The sequence below is a fragment of the Meles meles genome, chromosome 10 (genome assembly GCF_922984935.1).
Source record: "Meles meles chromosome 10, mMelMel3.1 paternal haplotype, whole genome shotgun sequence".
Classification (NCBI taxonomy): Eukaryota; Metazoa; Chordata; class Mammalia; order Carnivora; family Mustelidae; genus Meles; species Meles meles.
Window position 1 is genome coordinate 89,511,386 of NC_060075.1, and position 24,280 is coordinate 89,535,665.

Sequence of the window (24,280 nt, forward strand, 5' to 3'; positions counted from 1 at the left end):
TTCTCTTTGTCACTAAGACTTGTCAATTTTACTATTAGGTGACGGGGTGTGGACCTATTCTTGTTGACTTTGAGGGGGGTTCTCTGCATCTCCTGGATTTTGATGCTTGTTCCCTTTGCCATATTAGGGAAATTCTCTCCAATGATTCTCTCCAATAGACCTTCTGCTCCCCTCTCTGTTTCTTCTTCTTCTGGAATCCCAATTATTCTAATGTTTTTTCGTCTTATGGTGTCACTTATCTCTCGAATTCTCCCCTCATGGTCCAGTAGCTGTTTGTCCCTCTTTTGCTCGGCTTCCTTATTCTCTGTCATTTGGTCTTCTATATCACTAATTCTTTCTTCTGCCTCATTGATCCTAGCAGTGAGAGCCTCCATTTTTGATTGCACCTCATTAATAGCTTTTTTGATTTCAACTTGGTTAGATTTTAGTTCTTTAATTTCTCCAGAAAGGGCTTTAATATCTCCAGAGAGGGTTTCTCTAATATCTTCCATGCCTTTTTCGAGCCCGGCTAGAATGTTCAGAATCGTCATTCTGAACTCTTGATCTGACATAGTACCAATGTCTGTGTTGATTAGGTCCCTAGCCTTCGGTACTGTCTCTTGTTCTTTTGTTTGTGGTGATTTTTTCCGCCTTGTCATTTTGTCCAGATAAGAGGATATGAAGGAGCAAATAAACTACTAATAGGGTGGCAAAGACCCCGGAAAAATGCGCTGTAACCAAATCAGAAGAGACCCCAAATTGTGGGGGGGAGAAAGGGGATAAAAAACAGGTTCTGAAAAAAAAAAAGAAAAAAAAAAAAAGAAAAGAAAAAAATTTAAAAAATAAAACAAATAAAAAAATATAAAAAAGAAAGAAAAAATATATATATTTAGATGAACTAGTCAAAAAACGTTAAAAAAGAAAAGGGTAAAAGTTTTAAAAAAATTTAGCAGAAGAAGAAAAAAGAAAAAAGAAAAAAAAATTGAAAAAAGAAAAAAAAAATTGAAAAAAGAAAAAAAAATTGAAGTAGCCGCAAGACTAAAGAATCATGGGGAGAAAGCCATGAGTTCCGTGCTTTGCTTTCTCCTCCTCTGGAATTGCTCTGCTGTCTTGGGAATTGAACCTGCTTTCTCCTTGATAGATGAACTTCGTCCTGGCTGGATATTTTGTTGATCTTCTGGGGGAGGGGCCTGTTGTAGTGATTCTCAAGTGTCTTTGCCCGAGGCGGGATTGCACCGCCCTTACCGGCGGCCGGACTAAGTAATCGGCTCGGGTTCGCTTTTGGGAGCTTCTGTTCCCTGAACGCTTTCCGTAGAGTTCCGGAGGACGGGAATGAAAATGGCGGCCTCCCAGTCTCCGGCCCGGAGGAGCCGAGAGCCTGGGGCCCCACTCCTCAGTGCGCCCCCAGAGGACAGCACCCAATCACTCCCGTATCCCCAGCCTCTAGCCGCGCTCCGAGCTCACCCAGCCCGCGACCAGTTCAAGGTAACCCCGAGCTGAGAGTTCAGTCCTCGGCTCTGTCTTTGCAGCCGGTTTCTCCGTTCTAATACCTGCAAGCTCTCCGACACTCTGACACCCCCGATCCTTCTGTGACCTTGCGGGGCCTGGGGCCACGCTGGCCCCGCGTGGGCTTCACCCCGGTTTAGCCCCTGGAGCAATGTCCCTCAGTGGAACAGACTTTTAAAAGTCCTGATTTTGTGCTCCGTTCCTCCGCCGCTTGCCGGGAGCCGGCCCCTCCCCCCGCGGTCTATCTTCCCGTCGTTTTAGATTCACTTCTCCGCCAGTCCTACCTTTCAGAAAGTGGTTGATTTTCTGTTTCTAGAGTTGCTGTTCTTCTTCTCTTCGCTCTCCCGTTGGATTTGTAGGTGTTTGCAATGTTTAGATAAGCTATCGAGCTGATCTCCTGTTACCTGATGTAGTCTCAGGCTGCTACTTCTCCCTAAAGGTATTTCTTTCCGAGCCATTCCTTTTGCCTGGAATGCCCTTTCCTTCCAAAGTTCCCCAGAAAATTCCCACCCATCCTGGGAAGGTTTGTGCAGGAGCCGGGCAACCAACTCAAAACCTTGTTGGCCAAAGTGTGAGAGCTTGTTAGACACGCGGAATCTCAGTCCCTGCTTTAGACCTAATGAGTTCACGTTGGCATTAAACCAGATCTCTAGGGGCTTCCTGTGCACATTCCAGTGTGAGAAGCACTACCCTTAGTCAGCATTACACCTAGCATCTCTCTTTCATTGTATTCATCTCATAATACAGGACGTATTTGCTTACTTTTCTCTTCCACATGAACTGAGCTTTAGGGCAGAGGCTATGTCTTGTTTATCTGTTCCTAGCACAGGGCTTTGTGCAAAGTGTCTAGTCAGTGTTAACTAAATTGTAATCCCTGTATAATAGTCTTTGTACTGTATTGATACTTAATGTTTATATATGTTTTTCCATGTGCTATAAGAAGAATGAGTAAATGCCCTATCTCAAGGCATTATCTGGTTATCATCTTACCAGGTCAGTGGTTCTCAACCTGGACTTAAATCAGAATCATCGGTAACTTTAGGGACATGCAGATACTCAGACTTTTAGAATCAGAGCTTCGTTTGTTTTTTGAATCGAAGTATTTAGTAGATAAAGCATGAAAGTATTCTCTGGCTGGACCTTCTGAAAGCGCTGAGCTACATGAGGGCAGATCCAGAGGTGTTTACTGGGACGACAGGCCGCTCCCCACACATCTCCACATAGAGCATTTCGTGTTTCGGTTTGGTGGGTACAGGATGCAGAAACCACACCTCTCTCTTGAAGCTTGTAATTGACAATTTTCAATTCTGTTAGAACAAACGTGTGTTTTGAAGGTAATAGTCTAAAGAAAAGGGTTATGAAAATTTTATCTGATTGCTGCTGTTTTTGTTTTTTGTATGGTCAGGTACTTACGATTTCATCAGAAATCCCTAAAAGAATTCAGAGTGCCTTAAAAAATGCAGAAGAATCAAAGCAATTCCTTAATCAGTTTCTGGAGCAAGAAACTCATCTCTTCAGTTCCATTAACAGCCATTTGCTGACTGCACAGCCCTGGATGGAAGATCTTGGGGCCATGATCAGCCAAATTGAAGAGATTGAGCGCCATCTTGCTTACCTTAAATGGATTTCACAAATTGAAGAACTAAGGTAAAAAGGGCCTCTTTGTTCTCATAATTATTATTTTCCTTTGAGGCTCCATCTTAGTGAGTGCATGCATGCCATTAAATAATTGAGTTAATTAAAGATTATAATAATATAATTTTACCAGTTGTTATGAAAATAGCATTATGATAATGATTCTTTTCCTTTATTGTGAATGAACATAAAGTTTTCAGGGAGCTTAATTTGCATTTGAAAGAAAGTAATCTAAGTAAAAATTATAAGTCCTACACTTGTGTTGTGAACACATAATAAAAACTGTTATTTATAAAACCAAATTAATACAACAACTCTTCAACGTGGTACTATTCTCCACTTTTACTTTTTAGACATGGTCACTTGAAGTGGATTGCTTTCTCTGAAATTTGAATTGTTTTCAATGAGAATCATTTTTTTAAAAGACATTTACTTATTTGAGAGAGAACATGAGAGACAGAGAGAGAGATAGAGAGAGACAGCACTAGTGCACAGCAGGGGGAGAGGGAGAAGGAGACTCTCCACTGAGCAGGGTGCCCCATGTGGGGCTCCATTCCAGGAACCACCACCACCCCCCCCACCCCCCCCACCCCCCCCGCCGGGATCATGACCTGAGCTGAAGGCAGACGCTTGACTGACTGAGCCACCCAGGTGCCCCCAATGGAAATCATCTAATAAGAGCTACACAGTATTCTTAGATGAGTAACAGAGTTTTGCTACCTATGGGTAGGGGGAAAAGAAGTACATACTTCTTTCTGAATTGAATGTGTGTTACTGGTGTTGACTGTGTCTGGTATTGCCTTTCAGACAAGCTAAATGAACACTTCTGCCTAGATTGGCACATTATGTGGTTTCATGATACAGTCCCCCAGCCCCTCCAAACTGCGTGGTTCCATCCTGTTTGGTTTCAACTACTCTTGCTCCAAAGCTTGGTCAGCAACCATTCATGTTGTCTGGAAGACTTAAGGAAGAAAGGTTATCCAAGGGTCTTAATGTCCCATCGTAAATTCATCCCATTTAATATATTTTATGTTATGTCTTCCGAAGAGTAATGCAGTATCACTGTGTCCTGCATTTTTCTTGAGATTTTTTTTTTTTTAAAGATTTTGTTTATTTATTTGACAGAGAGAGATCACAAGTAAACAGAGAGGCAGGCAGAGAGAGAGAGAGGGAAGCAGGCTCCCCGCTGAGCAGAGAGCCCGATGCGGGACTCGATCCCAGGACCCTGAGATCATGACCTGAGCCGAAGGCAGCGGCCTAACCCACTGAGCCACCCAGGCGCCCCTTTCTTGAGATTTTAAAGAGTTTTACCTCTCAGTGCAGTGTGAAAATCTTTGAGTTGCATCTCAGTTTTACATTTACAGCAAGAGTGATATGCCCAAGGTTGTGGTGTTACCAGTGATTCCAGATATCAGCTTAAGCTTTTAGACCATCTCCTTGTTTAGATAAATTACTTGTAATAAACGAATTTTAAACCTTCCTTCTTTTTACTTCACTGCCCCTTGCCCCTCTGAAAGATAATATCAATTAAGGGCAATATTAATAACCTTATTAAGTAGAATAAATTGTTTAAAAGCCTCACTCTTGTAGTAGCCAAGGTAATAGGTTAATTAAAATAGGACTATGGCTGGGGGCGCCTGGGTGGCTCAGTGGTTAAGCCTCTGCCTTCAGCTCGGGTCATAGTCTCAGGGTCCTGGGATCGAGCCCCACATCAGGCTCTCTGCTCAGCAGGGAGCCTGCTTCTCCCTCTCTCTCTGCCTGCCTCTCTGCCTACTTGTGATCTCTCTGTCTCTGTCAAATAAATAAAAATAAATTCTAAAAAAAAAAAAGTTTAAAATAGGACTATGGCTGTAGATAGCTTTTATCTATGTTGGAATTGTTTAAAAGATATTTGGGGATGCCTGGGTGGCTCAGTGGGTGAAGTCTCTGCCTTCAGCTCAGGTCGTGATCTCAGGGTCCTGGGATCGAGCCCTGCATAGGGCTCTGTGCTCAGCAGGGAGCCTGCTTCCTCCCTTCTCTCTCTGCCTGCCTCTCTGCCTACTTGTGATCTCTGTCTGTCAAATAAATAAGTAAATCTAAAAAAAACAACAACAGACATTTGTCCTAGAAATCATATTAGAAATAGGAAACAGGGCGTCTGGGTGGCTCAGATGGTTAAGTGTCTGCTTTCAGCTCAGGTCATGATCCCAGGATTCTGGGATCGAGTCCCGCATCTGGCTCAGCAAGGAACCTGCTTCTCCCTCTTCCTCTGTCTCCCCCTGCTCGTGTTCTCTCTCTCTCTCTCTCTGTCAAAATAAATAAATAGAACCTTAAAAAAAGAAATAGGAGTCAAATTCATAATCAAGTAGAGGACAGCTATTTCTCTCTTTAATAACATGCAAGATCTTTCCTTCAGGTCTTCAAGATAAATCTCTATTTCTGGCTTCCTTCGGGCTTCTGAGATTTTCTTCATCTTCTAAGTTCTCTCTAATGTTAACCTGCTTTTCATTGGCACTCTCTTTTTTAAAAGAGCCATGTCGGGCACCTGGGTGGCTCACTTGGTTAAGCGGCTGCCTTCAGCTTGGGTCATGATGATCCCAGGGTCCTGGGACTGAGCCCCATGTCAGGCTTCCTGCTCCGTGTGGAGCCTACTTCTCCCACTCCCACTCCCCTTGCTTGTGCTCTTTCTCTCTCTGTGTCAAATAAATAAATATTTTAACATCTTAATTAATTAATTAATTGAAGAGCAGAGTTCTGGGGCAGCTGTGTGGCTCGGTCATCTGATTTTTGATTTCTGCTCATGTCCTGAGACTGAGCCCCCTGTCAGGCTCCGTGCTCAGTGGGGACTCTGCTTGCGATTCTCTCTCCCTCAGTGACTGCCCCTCCCAACTGCTCTCTTGCACTCTGTCTCTCTCTCAAATAAATAAAGATTTAAAAAAATTTTTTTTTAATTAAAAAGTTTTTTTGTTCCTTTTTCTTAGATAGTTTAAGCTATGGAATATGTTATTATTATTATTTTTTAATTGCTGTGGGTTTTTGTTTTGCGAGCGAGTGCAAGCAGGGAGAGGCAGAGGGAGAGAATCTTAAGTAGGCTCCATGCCCTTGCACAGAGCCTGGCGGGGGGGAAGGGGTAGCTCCATCTCATGACCTGAGTCGAAATCAAGAGTTGGATGCTTTTTTTCCTAAATGAGTTGGTTTCTTGATATTCTTTTTTTTTTTTTTAAGATTTTATTTTATTTATTTGACAGATATAGATCACAAGTAGGCAGAGAGGCAGACAGAGAGAGAGAGAGGAGGAAGCAGGCTTCCCACCGAGCAGAGAGCCCAATGTGGGGCTCGATCCCAGAACTCTGGGATCATTACCTGAGGCAAAGGCAGAGGCTTTAGCCCACTGAGCCACCGAGGCACCCCATTTTTTTTTAAGATCTTTATTTATTGGGGTGCCTGGGTGGCTCAGTGGGTTAAGCCTCAGCATTCAGCTCAGGTCGTGATCTCAGGGTCCTGGGATCGAGCCCTCTGTCGGGCTCTCTGCTCAGTGGGGAGCCTGCTTCCCCCACCCCCCCCGCCTGCCTCTCTGCCTATTTGTGATCTCTGTCAAGTAAATAAATAAAATCTTTAAAAAAAAAAGAGAGAGAGAGATTTTTATTTATTTATTTGACAGAGAGAAAGCACAAGCAGGAAAAACAGCAGGCAGAGGGAGAGGAAGAAGCAGGCTGCCTGTTGAGCAAGGAGCCTGATGCAGGACTTGATTCCAGGGCCCTGAGATCATGACCTGAGCCGAAGGCAGATGCTTAACTGACTGAGTCCCACAGGAACCCAAGAGTTGGGTGCTTAACTGATGGAGCCATGTAGGTGCCCCTAGAATATGTATTTTTATCAAAAGAAATATCTCATTTTAATTTTCCTAATTTTTTTTTGATGTATAGTTGACATGCAACATCTAATTTTTAAACGAAGTGTTTGCTTTATAAGGGCAAATAGGCAAAGTGGTAGTTCATGGGATCTCTTTGGCTGGTTTCAAAGAATTTGATTAATTGGAAATCTTGACTTCTGGCTACCTAGAACAATTTTAAGCTTTGGCCAGATTGGGAAAAAAGCCACTTCTAGCTGGTGCTTCCTTTTTCCTTGTATGTAACTTGATATACGACAGGAAGGAGAAGCAGTTTTTCTGCATTTGGAATTCTCTTGAACAAACCATCTTTGAAGTTTGCTTTGCCTCATTTTGTAGTGATAACATTCAGCAGTATCTGATGACCAATAACGTCCCAGAGGCAGCCTCTATTCTGGCATACATGGCAGAACTTGACATCAAGCTTCAGGAATCATCTTGTTCTCATCTTCTCACATTCATGAGAGCCACTGTTAAATTCTGGCATAAGATTCTCAAGGACAAGCTTACAAGGTAAGGAATTATATTGCATGGTAATTGCCTTCAGAAGGATATTTGGTGACTGTTGTATTGTAACTGAAATATATGTGTTACTTTTCTGTTACAGTGATTTTGAGGAAATTTTGGCCCAACTTCACTGGCCCTTCATCACACCCCCTCAGTCTCAAGCTGCTGGCTTGAGTCGACCAGCCAGTGCCCCTGACATCTACACTAACCTGGAGACGCTGTTTTGTCAACTTCTGAAACTGCAAACCTCGTATCTTTGTTGGAGTTCAAACTTACTAAAATGGCTTTTTTTTAAAGAGTGGATTCGTGGCTAGAGAGTAAAACTTTGAAAGTGGCCAAGAAGTCAAGTGGGGGTACTGGGTTTGGACTTATCTTTATATTTATATACCCACGGGGTGGTAGATTATTCTCCTTCCGAGTGAATTGCATGTGGGGCAGGGGTCAGGCTGAAATATGACCGACCCAAGTTTACATCACATGTAGGTCTCTTGGGAGAAAAAATAAAGCGATTGGGAGGAGATCCTAGTAACTTTATGTTAATTTAATAAAGTGATTACTTTTTTGGGGGGGGTTAAAGATTTATTTATTTATTTGAGAGAGAGAGAGAAACAGCATGAGAGTGGAGAGGATCAGAGGGAGAAGCAGGCTCCCTGCTGAGCTGGGAGCCTGGTGTGGGACTTGGTCCTAGGACTCCGGGATCATGACCTGAGCGGAGGCAGTCACTTAACCAACTGAGCCACCCAGGAGCCCCAATAAAAGAATTACTCGAATGTGTTTTGTTCCTTACTACTATTTTTTATTTTAGGAAAGGTAGATTAATTTTAAGAACATTTTTGTGCACTTTTTATTGAAATCATATGTAATGTAAAATTTTCTGTATTATAATTAATTTTACCTAGTATCATATATTTGTTGGGAAAATATATCACATATATGTTTACACACACACATATATGTATTTTTTCCCTTGACTCGACTATGTCAGAGATGAATTACTTACTGAGCCAAAACAACTTCCAGAGAAATACTGTCTTCCTGCCTCCCCGGCTATCATTCTGCCCATCCAGGTCATGCTGACGCCCCTCCAGAAGAGGTTCAGGTACCACTTCAGAGGGAATCGACAGACTAATGTTATAAGCAAGGTGTGTTTTCTCAACTCTTTGTCCTTGGTTTTTATTAATAGCAAATGCAAAGTGTTCTGTACTTTTCTGTTTTCAGTTAAAATCTGATTCCATTTTCATTTCTTTTTTTCTCTAAAGAGTTAAATTCCTATTTTGTCACTGTCCTTAATCTATTTCTGGGGTGCCTGGGTGTCTCAGTGGGTTAAGCCTCTGCCTTCGGCTCAGGTCATGGTCTCAGGGTCCTGGGATAGGGCCCGCATCGGGTTCTCTGCTCAGCAGGGAGCCTGCTTCCCTGTCTCTCTCTCTCTGCCTGCTTCTCTGCCTACTTGTGATTTCTCTCTCTATCAAATAAATAAAAAGGAAAAAAAATTTGCATTAAAAAAATAGATATATTTCCAGACTTTTCTCAAGAGGTTGTCGAAATCCGCTCACTCATTAGCATGTCATGCCCTTACGGCCACAAATCATTTTAGCATCAACGATCTATTCAAAAGCTAATACTTGGCTATCTTGCCTTCCACTTCTCTTTCTGATATATTTATAAACCTGAAGGAGCAATTTGCACAGTGAAGCGTGTGGGGCCAGGTGTAAACAGTGCCCCACAAATGCCACAGCAGTTTTTTCCTGGTTCTTTTTTTATCCCCTTGGTTCTTAAATTTGGCTTCTTTTGTGTTTATGGGGCTCCTTTTTTGGATGGAGTGTTGGAGGAAAGAAGAGTAGAATCAATAAGTAAGTGGTAAGTGAGACAAAGCAATAAACCTAAAGCTCTAGAGAAGCAGTAAGAAAGGTAAGAAAATTGTGTTATGTTGACTCCTTCCTAAAGTGCTTTCACCGTCATCAAGCCTAAACCGTGCCATCCCTGAGATTACAGGTGCTTGTTACTCATGTTTGTATTTCCAGCACCTAGCACACAACAGCGATTTACCACCCAGTAAATGTTTTTGAATACCTGCCCCACAAAACTTGGAAGGTTTGGAGAATCGGGTCTAGGACAATTTCAAAAGCTGCTACTTACATTATTTTTCTATGATTATACCTGTTTTAAGGCATATGTTGTTTTGTTTTGTTAATTTACCTTTTTAAAAGACAGAGCAGAAGAAAATCAAGTTTAAAAGTTATTTTGGAATGTTATGGCCAAAAAAAAAAACCAAAACCAATTTAAAGGCTGTGAGATCTTTGTAATACTCATTTTGTGTATTTCCAAAGAAATACACAAAAACAACTTATTTATTTTATTTTATTTTTAAAAAATTATTTATTTATTTATGGGGGGGGCAGGTTCCCCACTGAGCAGGGAGCCTGATGTGGGATTCGATCCCAGGATCCTGGGATCATGACATGAGCCGAAGGCAGACGCTTAACCCACTGAGCCACCCAGGTGTCCCCAAAGTGCTGCATTTTCAATATACATGATACTGTAACTTTATGAGTTTATTGACTTCTGCCATGTTGGAGAATTTGCTGGGAATACATTGGGATGTATTTGATTATTAAGCCTTGCATGACCTTAAAGTTCAGAGTAGAAATTGCGTTCTTACATTTAGGAATTTTCAACTAATTTTTGTAAGTACCGCTTGTATACAATTAAATAGAGCCCTTTAATTGTTACTCTACTTGGAATGACTTAAGAATTCAAACTGTTTTACTTCTTTCCTTAGCCTGAATGGTACCTGGCTCAGGTGCTTATGTGGATTGGGAATCACTCTCAGTTTCTGGATGAGAAGATTCAGCCGATTTTGGACAAAGCGGGCCCTTCGGTAAATGCTAGGGTAAGAGACTCGGTCCTGAGTATCCCAGTTTTAGAGTTGGATGTGTCCACAAATTACCTGTTGTCTACATTACCTTATGCATACATATTTCTTTCAGCTTGAATTTTCCCGGGGCCTTATGATGCTTGTTCTGGAGAAGTTAGCTGCTGATATTCCGTGTCTGCTCTACGATGACAGTCTCTTCTGTCATTTGGTGGATGAGGTGCTTTTGTTCGAAAAGGAGCTACACAGTGTTTACGGCTATCCTGACACATTTGCCAACTGTATGCATATTCTGTCAGAGGAAACCTGTTTTCAGAGATGGTTGACTGTGGAGAGAAAATGTAAGTGCTCTTGTAGCCATTGGGTGGGAAGAATTGTCTTCTTTTGTGGGTATTAATATTTGGTGTTTTTCTTCCCCAGCTCTGGGTAGAAAACTAGAGTCATCTGAATTTTTCTTGGTCATGGTTTACTAAGGTGCCTTATCTGCTTCCCATCAAACTTCAGTTTCTCTTGAATTTACACTTAGACTGTACATGTTTTCAGAATGCAGCAGTCAAGCCAGTAGCCTATACAGTTAGCTGTCCTACCGATTATACGACATTATTTCTGTAATTGGTAGAAACTGTTGGTTGTAGCTTGTCTAATCAACGTAAATATTTTAAAGATTTTGGGTAGGGGTGGCAGGGAGAAGTCAAGTATCTTGTTCAACTCTAAACCAGAACATGTTAAATATAATGCAACCAGTAGGGTATTGTGGATTCGCTTACTTTTTACAGGAAAGTAATTCCTAAACAATGGTGCTGAAAATTAAGAGTATCTATAACTACTTAATTGACATATTCCCTTTTTCTGCATTTTAGTTGCTCTTCAAAAAATGGACTCTATGCTTTCATCAGAAGCTGCCTGGGTATCCCAATATAAGGATATCACCGATGTGGATGAAATGAAAGTTCCAGATTGTGCAGAGACTTTTATGACGCTACTACTGGTGATAACTGGTAAGTAGAAGTTTTTTAAGATATAACTTTGTTTTAAAAGTACTGATTCTTCATATGGTACTTTTTCAAGTAGTTCAACAAAATTAATGTCATAGAGTGGTTATTTTAATATCTTTTTTTTTTTAAAGATTTTATTTATTTATTTGACAGACAGAGATCCCAAGTAGGCAGAGAGAGAGAGGAAGGGAAGCAGGCTCCCCGCTGAGCAGAGAGCCCGATGCGGGGCTCGATCCCAGGACCCTGGGACCATGACCCGAGCCGAAGGCAGAGGCTTTAACCCACTGAGCCACCCAGGTGCCCCTATTTTAATATCTTTAAATACAGTTTCTATCTTGGTAGAATCCTAGTACAATATACTAGCTTTCAGATTTTTAATAATTTAATATCTTAAACATTGGTATATATGAAGAGGAAATTCCTGAATGGCTACCTAAAAATCATTAAATGAGAATTTATTTTTATTTCTTTATTTTATTTTTTAAAAAGATTTTATTTATTTATTTGACAGACAGAGATTACAAGTAGGCAGAGAGGCAGGCACAGAGAGAGAGGGGGGAAGCAGGCTACCCGCAGAGCCGAGAGCCCGATGTGGGACGCGATCCCAGGACTCTGGGATCATGACCCGAGCTGAAGGCAGAGGCTTTAACCCACTGAGCCACCCAGGCGCCCAAAGAATTTATTTTTATTACCTGAATTCTTGTGCCATTCAGCTTAAGTGTCTTCAGTAGATTGACCTGAATTTTATTTTATTTTATTTATTATTATTATTTTTTAAGATGTTTTTTATTTATTTGACAGAGAGAGAGAGGAGGAAGCAGGCTCCCTTCCAAGCAGAGAGCCAGATGCGGGACTCGATCCCAGAACCCTGAGATCATGACATGAACCGAAGGCAAAGGCTTAACCCACTGAACCACCCAGGCGCCCAACTGACCTGAATTTTAAATACTGTTATTTTTCTCCTTGATATAGAAAAGATTGCAGAAGGGACCCCTGGGTGGCTTAGTCAGTTGGGTGTCTGCCTTTTGCTCAGGTCCTGATCCCAGGGTCCTAGGATCGAGTCCCGCACTGGGTTCCCTGCTCAATGGGAAGCCTGCTTCTCCCTCTCCCTCTGCCCCCCAACTCATGCTTGTTCTCTCTCTCTAGTGCTCTCTCTCTCAAGTAAATAAATAAAATCTTTTAAAAAAGAAAAGATTGCAGAAGAATACAATAATGGGGTGCCTGGATGGCTCAGTGGGTTAAGCCTCTGTCTTTGGCTCAGGTCATGGTCCTGGGGTCCTGGGATCGAGCCCTGCATCGGGCTCTCTGCTCAGTAGGGAGCCTGCTTCCTACTCTCTTTCTGCCTGTCCCTGCCTACTTGTGATCTCTGTCTGTCAAATGAATAAAATTCTTAAAAAAAAAAAGAATACAATAATAAAGTGACTTTAAGGATTGGAATAGTAAGAGTAACTCTTTCTACAGTGCAAGAATTTCTGGCTGGAGGAGGGCCCAGCAGCCTCTAGTCCCATTTGGCCCATACTTGCCTGCATTGTCCCACTGGAGACTTGCTGCTGCTCCAGGTGCCCCCGAACCCTCAGTACCATCCTCTTCTGGCTTGTCCATTTCTTGGGCCTGTGTAGTCACCTGAAGAAATGTCATTTCAGCCTAGCCAGTAAATAACTCCATATTCTTCATTGTGTGAAGAATATGAAAAACACTAGAACACACAAGGAATCTAAAAATACTTTTTTTGGGGGGGTGCCTGGGTGGCTCGGTCATTAAACATCTGCCTTCAGCTCAGGTCATGATCCCAGAGTCCTGGGATCAAGCCCCACATTGGGCTTCCTGCTTGGCAAGAAGCCTGTTCTCCTCTCCCACTCCCCCCGTTTGTGTTCCCTCTCTCACTGTGTCTCTCTTTGTCAAATAAATAAATGAAATCTTTCGAAAAAAAAAGAAAAACTTTTTTTTTTGAAGATTTCATTTATTTATTTGACAAAGAGACAGAGAGAGAACCCGAGCAGGGGGAGGGGCAGAGGGAGATAGAGAAGAAGAGGGAGAGAGAGAAGCAGGCTCCCTCAGGGAGCCCGACACAGGGCTCCATCCCAGGACCCTGGGACCATGACCCAAGTCAAAGGCAGACATTTAGCTGACTGGGTCACCTAAGCACCCCTTCCTCCTGTTAAAAAATAAGTCATTTTTTTGGTTGAAGAAATGGAATGATTTTTGTATATATAGATCTTTGACTTACAGTGGGGCTATAGCCTCATAAACCTATCCTAAATGAAAATATTTTAAGTCAGAAATGCATTTAATATGCCTAACCTACTGAATATCACAGTCTACCTTGCACATGCTCACAACACTTAACAACATTAACATTAACACTTAACAACACTTAACATCTAAGAGAAAGCCTATTTTATGAGAAGGTATTGACTGTCTCATGTAATGTATTGAGTGCTGCACTGGTGGCGAAAACCAAAATGGTTGTGTGGGTACAACCATTCTGTAAAGGCCGAGAGGGCATCGGTTGTCTGCCCTCTCCATCCCGTGGCTGACAGAGCTGTGGCTTGCTCCCACTGCCCAGGGTCATGAGAGGGTTGTAGCCCATATTGCTAGTCTGCGAAAAGATCCAAATAAATTTGAAATTGTTTCTATGAACACGTATGGCTTTTGCACTATCGTAAACTTGAAAAATCTTAAGTTGAACCATCATAAATCAGGCACCATCTACAAATTCCTCATGCCTTAAAAAATTTGACATGTGATTTATACACAGTAAAAGACATAAATCTGAAGTATACAGTTCAGTGAGTTTTGGCAAGTACATATACTTGTGAAACCCACACCCTTATAAAGTGTAGAAGTAAGTCCGTACTTGAATGGTTGATAGAGGTTTTTGGTGCTTTTTTTTTTTTTTTTAAAGATTTTATTTATTTTTTTATTTGACAGACAGAGATCATAAGTAGGCAGAGGCTCTCCGCTGAGCAGGGAGCCTGATGTGGGGCTCGATCCCAGGACCCTGGGATCATGACCTGAGCCAAAGGCAGAGGCTTTAACCCACTGTGCCACCCAGGTGCCCTCAGTTGATAGAGTTTTTGACAGAGGCACCCAACAGTGTCAATAGGAAAGCCTCTAACTGTGTAACGGATAGAACCCAAACCTTCATGTCTTACTTTTTCCACAGACAGATATAAAAATCTCCCCACAGCTTCCAGAAAGCTACAGTTCCTGGAGTTACAGAAGGACTTAGTAGATGATTTTAGGATACGATTAACTCAGGTGATGAAAGAAGAGACTAGAGCTTCCCTTGGCTTTCGATACTGTGCGATTCTCAATGCCGTGAACTATATCTCAACAGTGCTAGCAGATTGGGCTGACAATGTTGTAAGTTAATGTACTTTTATTCATCTATTTTAATATATATTTTTAAGTTTATTTATTTATTTGTGTTAATCTCTGCATCCAATGTGGGGCTTAAACTCACACCCTGAGATCAAGAGTTAGTTACATGCTCTTCTGACTGAGCCAGCCAGGCGCTCTATTAATATGCTTTTATATTAAATAACCAATCAGTAGTTACAGTTTTACCTTTTGAAATGTTGAATTTATAACATGCTGAAGTTACACATTAGGTAGAATAACAATTAGGCCAAATTTAGGGGGTATGATTAAATAACATATTTTTCTCAATTAAGTCTCAAATGGTTAAATAATCCCAAGATTATAATCATTAGAAAAGAAAGCCAACCTTTCATGTAATAGTTGTCTATAGAATGAACCTTTTTCTTCTTTAGACTGGGGAAATATTCATGTATGGTAATTGCCATCTCAGAAAAAGCTAAGATTGAATAATGGTGTCAAAATCAGTAAAATTGGGGCGCCTGGGTGGCTCAGTGGTTTAAGCCTCTGCCTTCGGCTCAGGTCATGATCCCGGGGTCCTGGGATCGAGTCCCATGTCGGGCCTCTGCTTGGCGGGAAGCCTGCTTCCTCCCCTCTCTCTCTCTCTCTCTCTCTCTCCCTCTCTCTGCTTGCCTCTCTGCCTATTTGTGATCTCTCTCTGTCAAATAAATAAATAAAATCTTAAAAAAAAAAATCAGTAAAATCCAGGACTGTAAGAAAGATCAAATAATAGCATTTGAGGGGCACCCGCCTGGCTCAGTTGGTGGAACATGGGACTCTTGGTCTTGGGGTCCTGAGTTTGAGCCCCACAAAGAGATTACATAAAAAATAAAATAAATAAAATAATAATGATATTGACTATCTTTTGAATGCCTTCAAGACACGAGTAAATAGAGGGGCACCTGGGTGGCCCAGTTGGTTAAGCAGCCGACTCTTGGTTTCAGCTCAGGTGGTGATCTTGGGTGAGATGGAGCTCTCTCTCTCTGTCCCTCCTGCTTGTGCCTTGCTTTCTCTCTCTCTCAAATAAATAAATCTTTTTTTTTTTTTAAAGGTTTTATTTATTTATTTGACAGAGAGAGATCACAAGTAGGCAGAGAGGCAGGCAGAGAGAGAGGAGGGGGCAGGCTCCCTGCGGAGCAGAGAGCCCGATGCGGGGCTCGATCCCAGGACCCCGAGATCATGACCTGAGCCGAAGGCAGCGGCTTAATCCACTGAGCCACCCAGGCGCCCCTCAAATAAATAAATCTTTAAAGAAGAAACAAAACATGAGTAAATCGAATAATAAAAGGGGTTCCCATGTGCCTATGACCCAGCTGTAGACCAGTTTTGTTTTAAGCCTCTTCTCCATCCCCCACCCTTGATTATTTTGAAGATGTTAGATATTTTCCATGATAAATATTTCAAAATGTATCTCTAAGAGAATGCCTTTTAAAAAAAGTACCACAATGCCATTATCACATCATCCAAAAAAATTAATTTCTTACAGTGAGAGGTATCTTTCAAATATATCTAAAAATCAAAAACCTTGGGTCTGGTTAGCATGTATTACAAGGCCTTTTACATCCAGGAATTTTATTTATCTTTCCTTTTTCCACACAATGCTGTGTGTTGACAGATTTGGTCTGCCTATTTATTTATTTATTAAAGATTTATTAATTTGAGTGCATGCACACGCTTGAGAGCAGGGAGAGAGAACCCCAAGCTGACTCCTGATAAGTGCAGACACTGGGCTTGATCTCACAATCCTGGCATCAGAACCTGAGCTGAAATCAAGAGTCAGAGGCTTAACAACTTAAGCCTTAACTTAACAACTGTGTCACCCAGGTGCCCCTGTATTTACTCATGTTTTAAAGGCATCAGGGGGCATCTGGGTGGCTCAGTGGGTTAAAGCCTCTGCCTTCAGCTCAGGTCATGATCTCAGGGTCCTGGGATCGAGCCCGCATCGGGCTCTCTGCTCAGCAGTGAGCCTGCTTCCCCATCTCTCTCTGCCTGTCTTTCTGCCTACTTGTGATCTCTGTCTGTCAAATAAATAAATAAAATCTTTAAAAAAATAAATTTTAAATTATGAATTTATGACCAAAAAATTGTATAATGCTAGTGTATTATATAGAAGTTATATTCCTCTACTGTGAAAGAACGAATGAAACAAAAAAGTCTTTAATCTTAATTAAATACAGGGTAATAAATTAAAAATAGGGAACAATAATAAAATAATAACAAATATAAACAAGGTGAAAACCCGAGAAACACAATCATAGTTTATTCTATTCTGGACTCTTTGGCTGGGACTTAACTATATAAAGCCTTTTTTCTACAAAAACATTAACTGAAATCCATGTATGTAATAACATTTTGCTAAGCAAGGAAAATAAGACACAAAATAATTACTTCATAAAATGAATATAATGCAAAGTGTAATGATCACAGCATTTGTTTATAATGGCACCCAATTAGAATACGTTTGTTCATTGTGGACTTTTATGTGTTGTTTTCCTCATCCTGTACTTTCTTCACTCAGCCCCCACACCGCTCCATTTTCTGCTAAGCTTTGTCATAAAACAAATTGTCATTCCTCTTTCTTGTGCCAGATGATCTAATAAGAGACTCATTCAAGCCCAGATTTTTAGCTTCAACGAATTATTTGTGAAACATCATTAAATACTTTACTTGGTGCCATCGTCTGTTAACGACAGTGAATTGGCCATCATCCCTATCCTTAGGAAATTTATAATCTGATGCTGAATTAACTGGATCCTTCTGTCAACAGAAGAATAACTAAATTTAGAGTTACTCTTCAAATCATGAATGAGTTCTTTGTCCTTGTATGTTATTATATTACAAATCTGTTTAACATCAGAAATTAACTTCCTTCATGGTACTTCAGCCTGTGAATGCTTACAATAAAATTAAAGCTCTTGTATTGTCTAGATAGAAAAAAGAAGAGTGGACAGAGTTCACTTTCCAGTCATTCAGATTCTATACTAATAGCTGTCTGACTGTTGCCAGACTGTGCCAAGCCTGACATACACAGCCCTTCAGCATCAGGAATTTTTGAGTTGTAGGTGACAGAAACCAGATTCATGTCGGCCTGAGTGCGAGTTGGGGGCTGGGGTGAGGAGGTGAGGATTTGGTGTAACTGAAAGCATTAGGCATGGCTGCCCTAAACTCGTTCACTTCTGGCTCCGTTCTCAGGCAGGCTCTGGGAAGCATGGCCACAGGTGGCCCAAGCTCACATTGTCATTCACCAGTCTCCAAAGGACCAGTGCCCCTTCTCCGTTTGAGCAGAAAATACCAACTTGGCCTCTCACGTGTCCATCCGTGAACAATCCCTAGTGTGGCCATATCCAGTCCCCTGTTAATGGACATTTAGGCGATTTTTAATCTTTTGCTAATTATCCACAGCATTATTCATATTAGAAAAAATATTTTTTGCTACCCTATAGAAAAATAATACGAATTCGACTGAAAATGCCACTATGAAAATAACATTTTAATTTTCCTTTTTTATTTATTTTTATTTATTTTTTAAGATTTTTTATTTGTTTATTTGAGAGAAATCACAAGTAGGTAGAGAGGCAGGCAGAGAGAGGAGGGAAGCAGGCTCCCTGCTGAGCAGAGAGCCCGATGCGGGGTTGGATCCCAGGACCCTGAGATCATGACCGGAGCCAAAGGCAGAGGCTTTAACCCACTGAGCCACCCAGGCACCCCAATTTTCCTTTTTTTTAAAAAAACACTTTTTTATTTGACAGAAAGAGAGACACAGAAAGAGAGGGAACACAAGCAGGAGGAGTGGGAGAGGGAGAAGCAGACTGCCCATCGAGCAGGGAGCAGGTTGCAGTGCTCAATCCCAGACCCTGGGATCATGACCTGAGCTGAAGGCAGCTGCTTAACTGTCTGAGCTCCCCAGATGCCCCACATTTTAATCTTCTTTTTTTTTTTAAAGATTTATTTATTTATTTATTTGACAGACAGAGATCACAAGTAGGCAGAGAGGCAGGGGAAGCAGACTCCCTGCTGAGCAGAGAGCCCAATGCGGGGCTCGATCCCAGGACTCCCGAGATCATGACCTGAGCTGAAGGCAGAGGCTTTAACCCCCTGAGCCACCCAGGTACCCCTTGCATTTTAATTTTCTTAACTGTCATAAATCTCCTAGTTTTACTACAACCTTAGTCTGTACCCAGAAAAAATGAATACCCAAAGAAGTTAGCCATCAGGCAAATGCAAATTAAAATCACAATGAAACCTCTACCTCTGAAACCAATAATACATTATATGTTAATTGAATTTAAATAAAAATAAAAAATAAAATCGCAGTGAGATGGGTTGCCTGGGTAGCTCAGTTGGTTTCTCTTGATTTCAACTCAGGTCACGATCTTAGGGTTGTGAGATCCAGCCCCACCTTGGGCTTCGTGCTGGGTAAAGAGTCTGCTTGAGATTCTGTCTCTCCCTCTCCCACCAGCCCCTCCCCCTGCTCCGGCTCCATGCACACACACTCTCTCTCTTAGTCTCAAAAACAAACACAGTGAGATACCACTAAATATAAACTAAATGGCTATAATAAAACAGTAAGTGTTATCAGGCAGATATGGGGGAATTTGAATGGTCACACATGGTTTGTACAGTCACTATGGAAAACAGTCTGTTATATCCTCAGATAGTTAAACCTAGAATTACCATATGATGTAGCAATTGTACTTCTAGGTGTATCCAAGAGAAATAAAAGACCTGTGTGTACAAAAAACTTATACAATGTTCCTAGCAGTATTATTCATAAAGACAAAAAGTGGAAAGAACCTAATTATCTGTCAAACGATGACTGAATAAATAAATATAAATAAAATGTAAATATATTGGAATATTGTTCAGCAGTGAAAAGAAATTAAGTACTGATTGATATATGTTACAACATAGATGAACCCTGAAAACATACTAAGTGAAAGAAGCCAGTCACAAAGAGCCATAAATTGTATAATTCCATTTATATGAAATGTCCAGAACAGGCAGGTTGACAAAGACAGGAAGATTAGTGGTTGCCTACAGTTTGGGGGGTAGGGAGGGCAGGCAGGGAGGGAATTGGGAGATGATGGTTAATTGTGGGTATCTTTTTGGGGTAAAGAAAACATTCTAGGGGCACCTGGGTGGCTCAGTCGTTAAGCATCTGCCTTCAGCTCAGGTCATGATCCCAGGGTCCTGGGATCGAGCCCCACATTGGGCTCCCTGCTCAGCAGGGAGTCTGCTTCTCTCTCTCCCACTCCCCCTGCTTGTGTTTCCTCTCTTCCTGTCTCTCTCTGTTAAATAAATAAAATCTAAAAAAAAAAAAAAGATTCTAAAATTAACTGGTGATAAATGCACAACTCTGAATGTACTCTAAAACCCAATGAATTATCCACTTGAATAAGATGTAGTACGTGAATTATATTTCAAGCTGTTAAAAAAGAAGTATCTTTTTTTTTTTAAGAAGTATCTTAATAACCATGTGAACCTATTTTTGCTTTCAGTTTTTCCTTCAACTTCAACAGGCAGCACTGGAGGTCTTTGCAGAGAATAACACCCTCAGTAAGTTGCAGCTGGGACAGCTAGCCTCCATGGAGAGTTCTGTCTTTGATGACATGATTAACCTGCTAGAACGTTTAAAGCATGACATGTTGACCCGCCAAGTAGACCACGTTTTTAGAGAAGTTAAAGAAGCTGCAAAATTGTATAAAAAAGAAAGGTAAGTCCTTTTGTATTTTCTGACAACTCAACTCTCAAATCCAGTTTGCTAAAAATGTAAAGACGATAAATACCTATTTTTCTCAAATTATTCCAAAAAACAGAAGAGGAAGGAAAGCTTCCTAATTCACTCCATGAGGCCAACATTACCTTGATACCGAAACCAGATAAAGGCACCACAAAAAAAGAATTATAGGCCAGTATCCCTGATGAACATAGATGCAAAAATCCTCAACAAAATACTACCAAACCAAACCCAACAGTGCCTTAAAAAAAAAAATCATTTGTCACGATCAAGTGGGATTTATTCCTGGCTTGCAAGTGTAGTTCAGTATTTGCAAATCCATCAGCATGACACGTTACATCAATAAGAGAAAGGATAACCATATGATCATTTCAGTAGATGCAGAAAAAACATTTGACACAGTACACAGTACAACATCCATGATTAAAACTCTCAACAAAGTAGGTTTAGAGAGAGCACACCTCAACATGATAAAGGCCATCTATGAAAATCGCACAGCAAACATCATCCTCAATGGGGGAAAACTGAGAGCCTTTCCCCCTAAGGTCAGGAACAAGACAGGGATGTCCACTCTCACCATTTTTTTCAGCCTAATACTGGAAGTCCTAACCACAGCAATCAGACAACAAAAAGAAATAAAAGGCATCCACATTGGTAAGGAGGGAGTAAAACTTTGCTGAAGACATGATACTGTATACAGAAAACCTAGAAGATTCCACCAACAAACTGCTAGAACTGATCATGAATTCAGTAAAGTCAGAGAATATACAACATACCAAAGTCTGTTGCATTTCTGTCCACCAGTAATGAAGCAGAAAAAGAAATTAAGAAAACCATCCCATTTAAAATTGCACCCAAGATAATAAGGTAACCTAGGAATAAACCCAACCAAAGAGGTGAAAGACCTGTCCTCTGAAAGCTATAGCTTTCAGAAATTCAGAAATTGAAGATGACACAAAGAGATGGAAAGACATTCCATGCTCATGGATTGAAAGAACAAACATTGTTAAAACGTCTATGCTACCCAAAGCAGTCTACACATTTAATGCCATCTCTATCAAAATACCAACAGCATTTTTCACAGAACTAGAACAAACAATCCTAAAATTTGTATGGAGCCAAAAAGACCTCAAGTAGCCAAAGTAATCTCAGGGATATAAAAAGCGTAGCTGGAAGCAGCAGGATTCCAGACCTCAAGTTATATGACAAAGCTGTAGACATCACAACAGTACTCACCCCAAAAATAGACACATAGGTCATAGAACAGAATCAAAAACCCAGAAATAAATCCATGATTATATGGTCAATTAATCTTCGACAAAGCAGGAAAGAAAAATGGGAAAAAGACAGTCTCCTCAACAAATGGTGTTGGGAAAACTGGACAGCAACATGCAGAAGGATGAAAACTGGGCCATTTTCTTACACCATATACAAAAATAGACTAAAAATGGATTAAAGACCTAAATGTGAGACCTGGAACCATAAAAATTCAGGAGGAGAACACTAGCTGGAACTTAGACATCAGCCATAGCAGCTTTCTTCTAGATAGGTCCCCTGAGGCAAGGGAAACAAAAGTAAAAATAAACTGTGGGGCTACATCAAAATAAAAAGCTTCAGTACAGGGAAGAAAACAGTCAATAAAACTAAAAGGCAGTCTACAGAATGGGAGAAGATATTTGTAAATCCATATCTGATAGAGGGTTATATATCCAAAATATAGAGAGAGCTTCTAAAACTCAAAAAATAAATAGGCCAATTAAAAAATGGGCAGGGGCACCTGGGTGGCTTAGTCAGTTGACTGTGGGACTCTTGATTTCAACTCAGGTATTGATCTCAGGATCGGGAGTTCAAAGCCCTGCATAAGGCTCCATGCTGGCTATGGAGCTCACTTTAAAACAAAACAAAACAAAAAAATCAGGGCAGAAGACCTGAACAGACATTTTTCCAAAGAAGACATCCAGATGGCCAACAAACACATGAAAAGATACTCATCATCACTGACCATCACGGAAATGCAAATCAAAACCACAATGAGATATCGCCTCACACCTGTTGGAATGGCTAAAATCAAAAACAAGAAAAAACAGGTATTGGCGAGGATGCGGAGAAAGGGGAACCCTCCTACACTGTTGGTGGGAATGCAGGCTGGTGCAGCCACTTTGGAAAACAGTGTGGAGGTTCCTCAAGAAGTTAAAAATAGAGTAACCCTATGATCCAGCAATCCCAGTACTGGGTATTTACCCAAAGAATACAGAAACACTAATTCAAAGGAATGAGTACACCGCATTGTTTATAGCAGTACTATTTACAATAGCCAAGTTAGGGTAACAGCCCAAGTGTCCGTCAACTGATGAATGGATAAAGATACACACACACACACACACACACACACGCGCATGCACACACACGCACTTATCATAGGATATGTAATATAATGGAATATTATTCAGACATAAACAAGAATGAAATCTTGCCATTTGCAAGACATGGATGGAGCTAGAGAGTATTATGCTAAGTTAAATAAATCAGAGAAAGATAAATAGCATAAGATTTCACTCATATGTAGAATTTAATACACAAAACAAATGAGCATGGGAGAAACAGAGACAAATCAAGAAGGAGACTCAACCATGGAGAATACACTGCTGGTTCCCAGGGGGGCGGTGGCTGGGGGAGTGAGTGAAATAGGTGACAGGGATTAAGGAAGTGCGCTGGTGATGAGCACCAGTGATTAAAATAACTTAAAGGGACGCCTGGGTGCCTCGGTTAAGCCGCAGCCTTGGCTCAGGTCATGATCCCAGCGTCATGGGATCGAGTCCCACATCAGGCTCCTTGCTCTGCAGGGAGCCTGCTTCTCTCTCTGCTTCTGCCTGCCACTCTGCCTGCTTATGCACGTTCTCTCTCTCTCTCACATACAAATAAATGAGATCTTAAAATAATTTTTTAAGACCTTAAAAACAAATTGAAAGATGATACATACAGTCAGATTTCCAAGACATCTAAACAGCAGAGTTTGGCTCTTTGTGCTACAAACTTTACCTTTTGATGGAAATCTTTCTAAAATATATTCAGACATTCTTTTTTTTTTTTTTTAAAGATTTTATTTATTTATTTATTTGACAGCCAGAGAGAGAGAGATCACAAGTAGGCAGAGAGGCAGGCAGAGAGAGAGAGAGAGGGAAGCAGGCTCCCTGCCGAGCAGAGAGCCCGTTGTGGGACTCGATCCCAGGACCCCTGAGATCATGACCTGAGCTGAAGGCAGCGGCTCAACCCACTGAGCCACCCAGGCGCCCATATTCAGACATTCTTAATCAGAATAAAGTGATCATAGTTGAACTCCACGAGTGTCTGTAAATACAGGGAGCTGGTGTGTGGTGTGGAGCTGAAGAGCTGTCACCGCTTTACCAAGCACGGTCCGGGGGTGTCCTTCGCGCGCCTGCCTGTACACTTGATCCCGCGGTGGTTCTGTGTGCGCGTCTGTTAGCCCCGCCGCGCGGTGTACTCTGGGAGAACAGTGCCGGTCACACGGAGTATTTCTAATCAGTGTGGAAGTGTTTTCAGTCCCTGTGATCTTGCCCAAAATCAGATCACTAAGTTAGCGGATGTCTTAAATGCTAATATGGGTTACATGTTGCCTGTTTTATAAATATTTCAGTAAGTCCTATTAAAATTGGGGGGTTTAAACAAACTATCATCATCATTACATAGTGGGTATTTAATTTAGAACTAACGTGTAAATTGGGCGCCTGGGTGGCTCAGTGGGTTAAGCCGCTGCCTTCGGCTCAGGTCGTGGTCTCAGG

General features: G+C 41.2%; 1 protein-coding gene across 3 annotated transcripts in view; it reads left to right on the plus strand.

Annotated features, from left to right (window-relative positions):
• Window positions 1-24,280, plus strand: part of RINT1 (RAD50 interactor 1) — a 40,973-nt gene that overhangs the window by 13,876 nt on the left and 2,817 nt on the right. For all 3 annotated transcript variants that reach the window (XR_006820569.1, XM_046021393.1, XM_046021394.1), the window contains 9 exons: window positions 2,891-3,132; window positions 7,328-7,501; window positions 7,596-7,745; window positions 8,481-8,637; window positions 10,275-10,385; window positions 10,483-10,708; window positions 11,228-11,365; window positions 14,529-14,728; window positions 20,242-20,456. Coding sequence is in view for 2 of the 3 variants with exons in the window: in XM_046021393.1 (XP_045877349.1) it covers window positions 2,891-3,132; window positions 7,328-7,501; window positions 7,596-7,745; window positions 8,481-8,637; window positions 10,275-10,385; window positions 10,483-10,708; window positions 11,228-11,365; window positions 14,529-14,728; window positions 20,242-20,456 (1,613 nt within the window). In the remaining variant the exon portion in view is untranslated. The remainder of the gene's footprint in view (window positions 1-2,890; window positions 3,133-7,327; window positions 7,502-7,595; window positions 7,746-8,480; window positions 8,638-10,274; window positions 10,386-10,482; window positions 10,709-11,227; window positions 11,366-14,528; window positions 14,729-20,241; window positions 20,457-24,280) is intronic.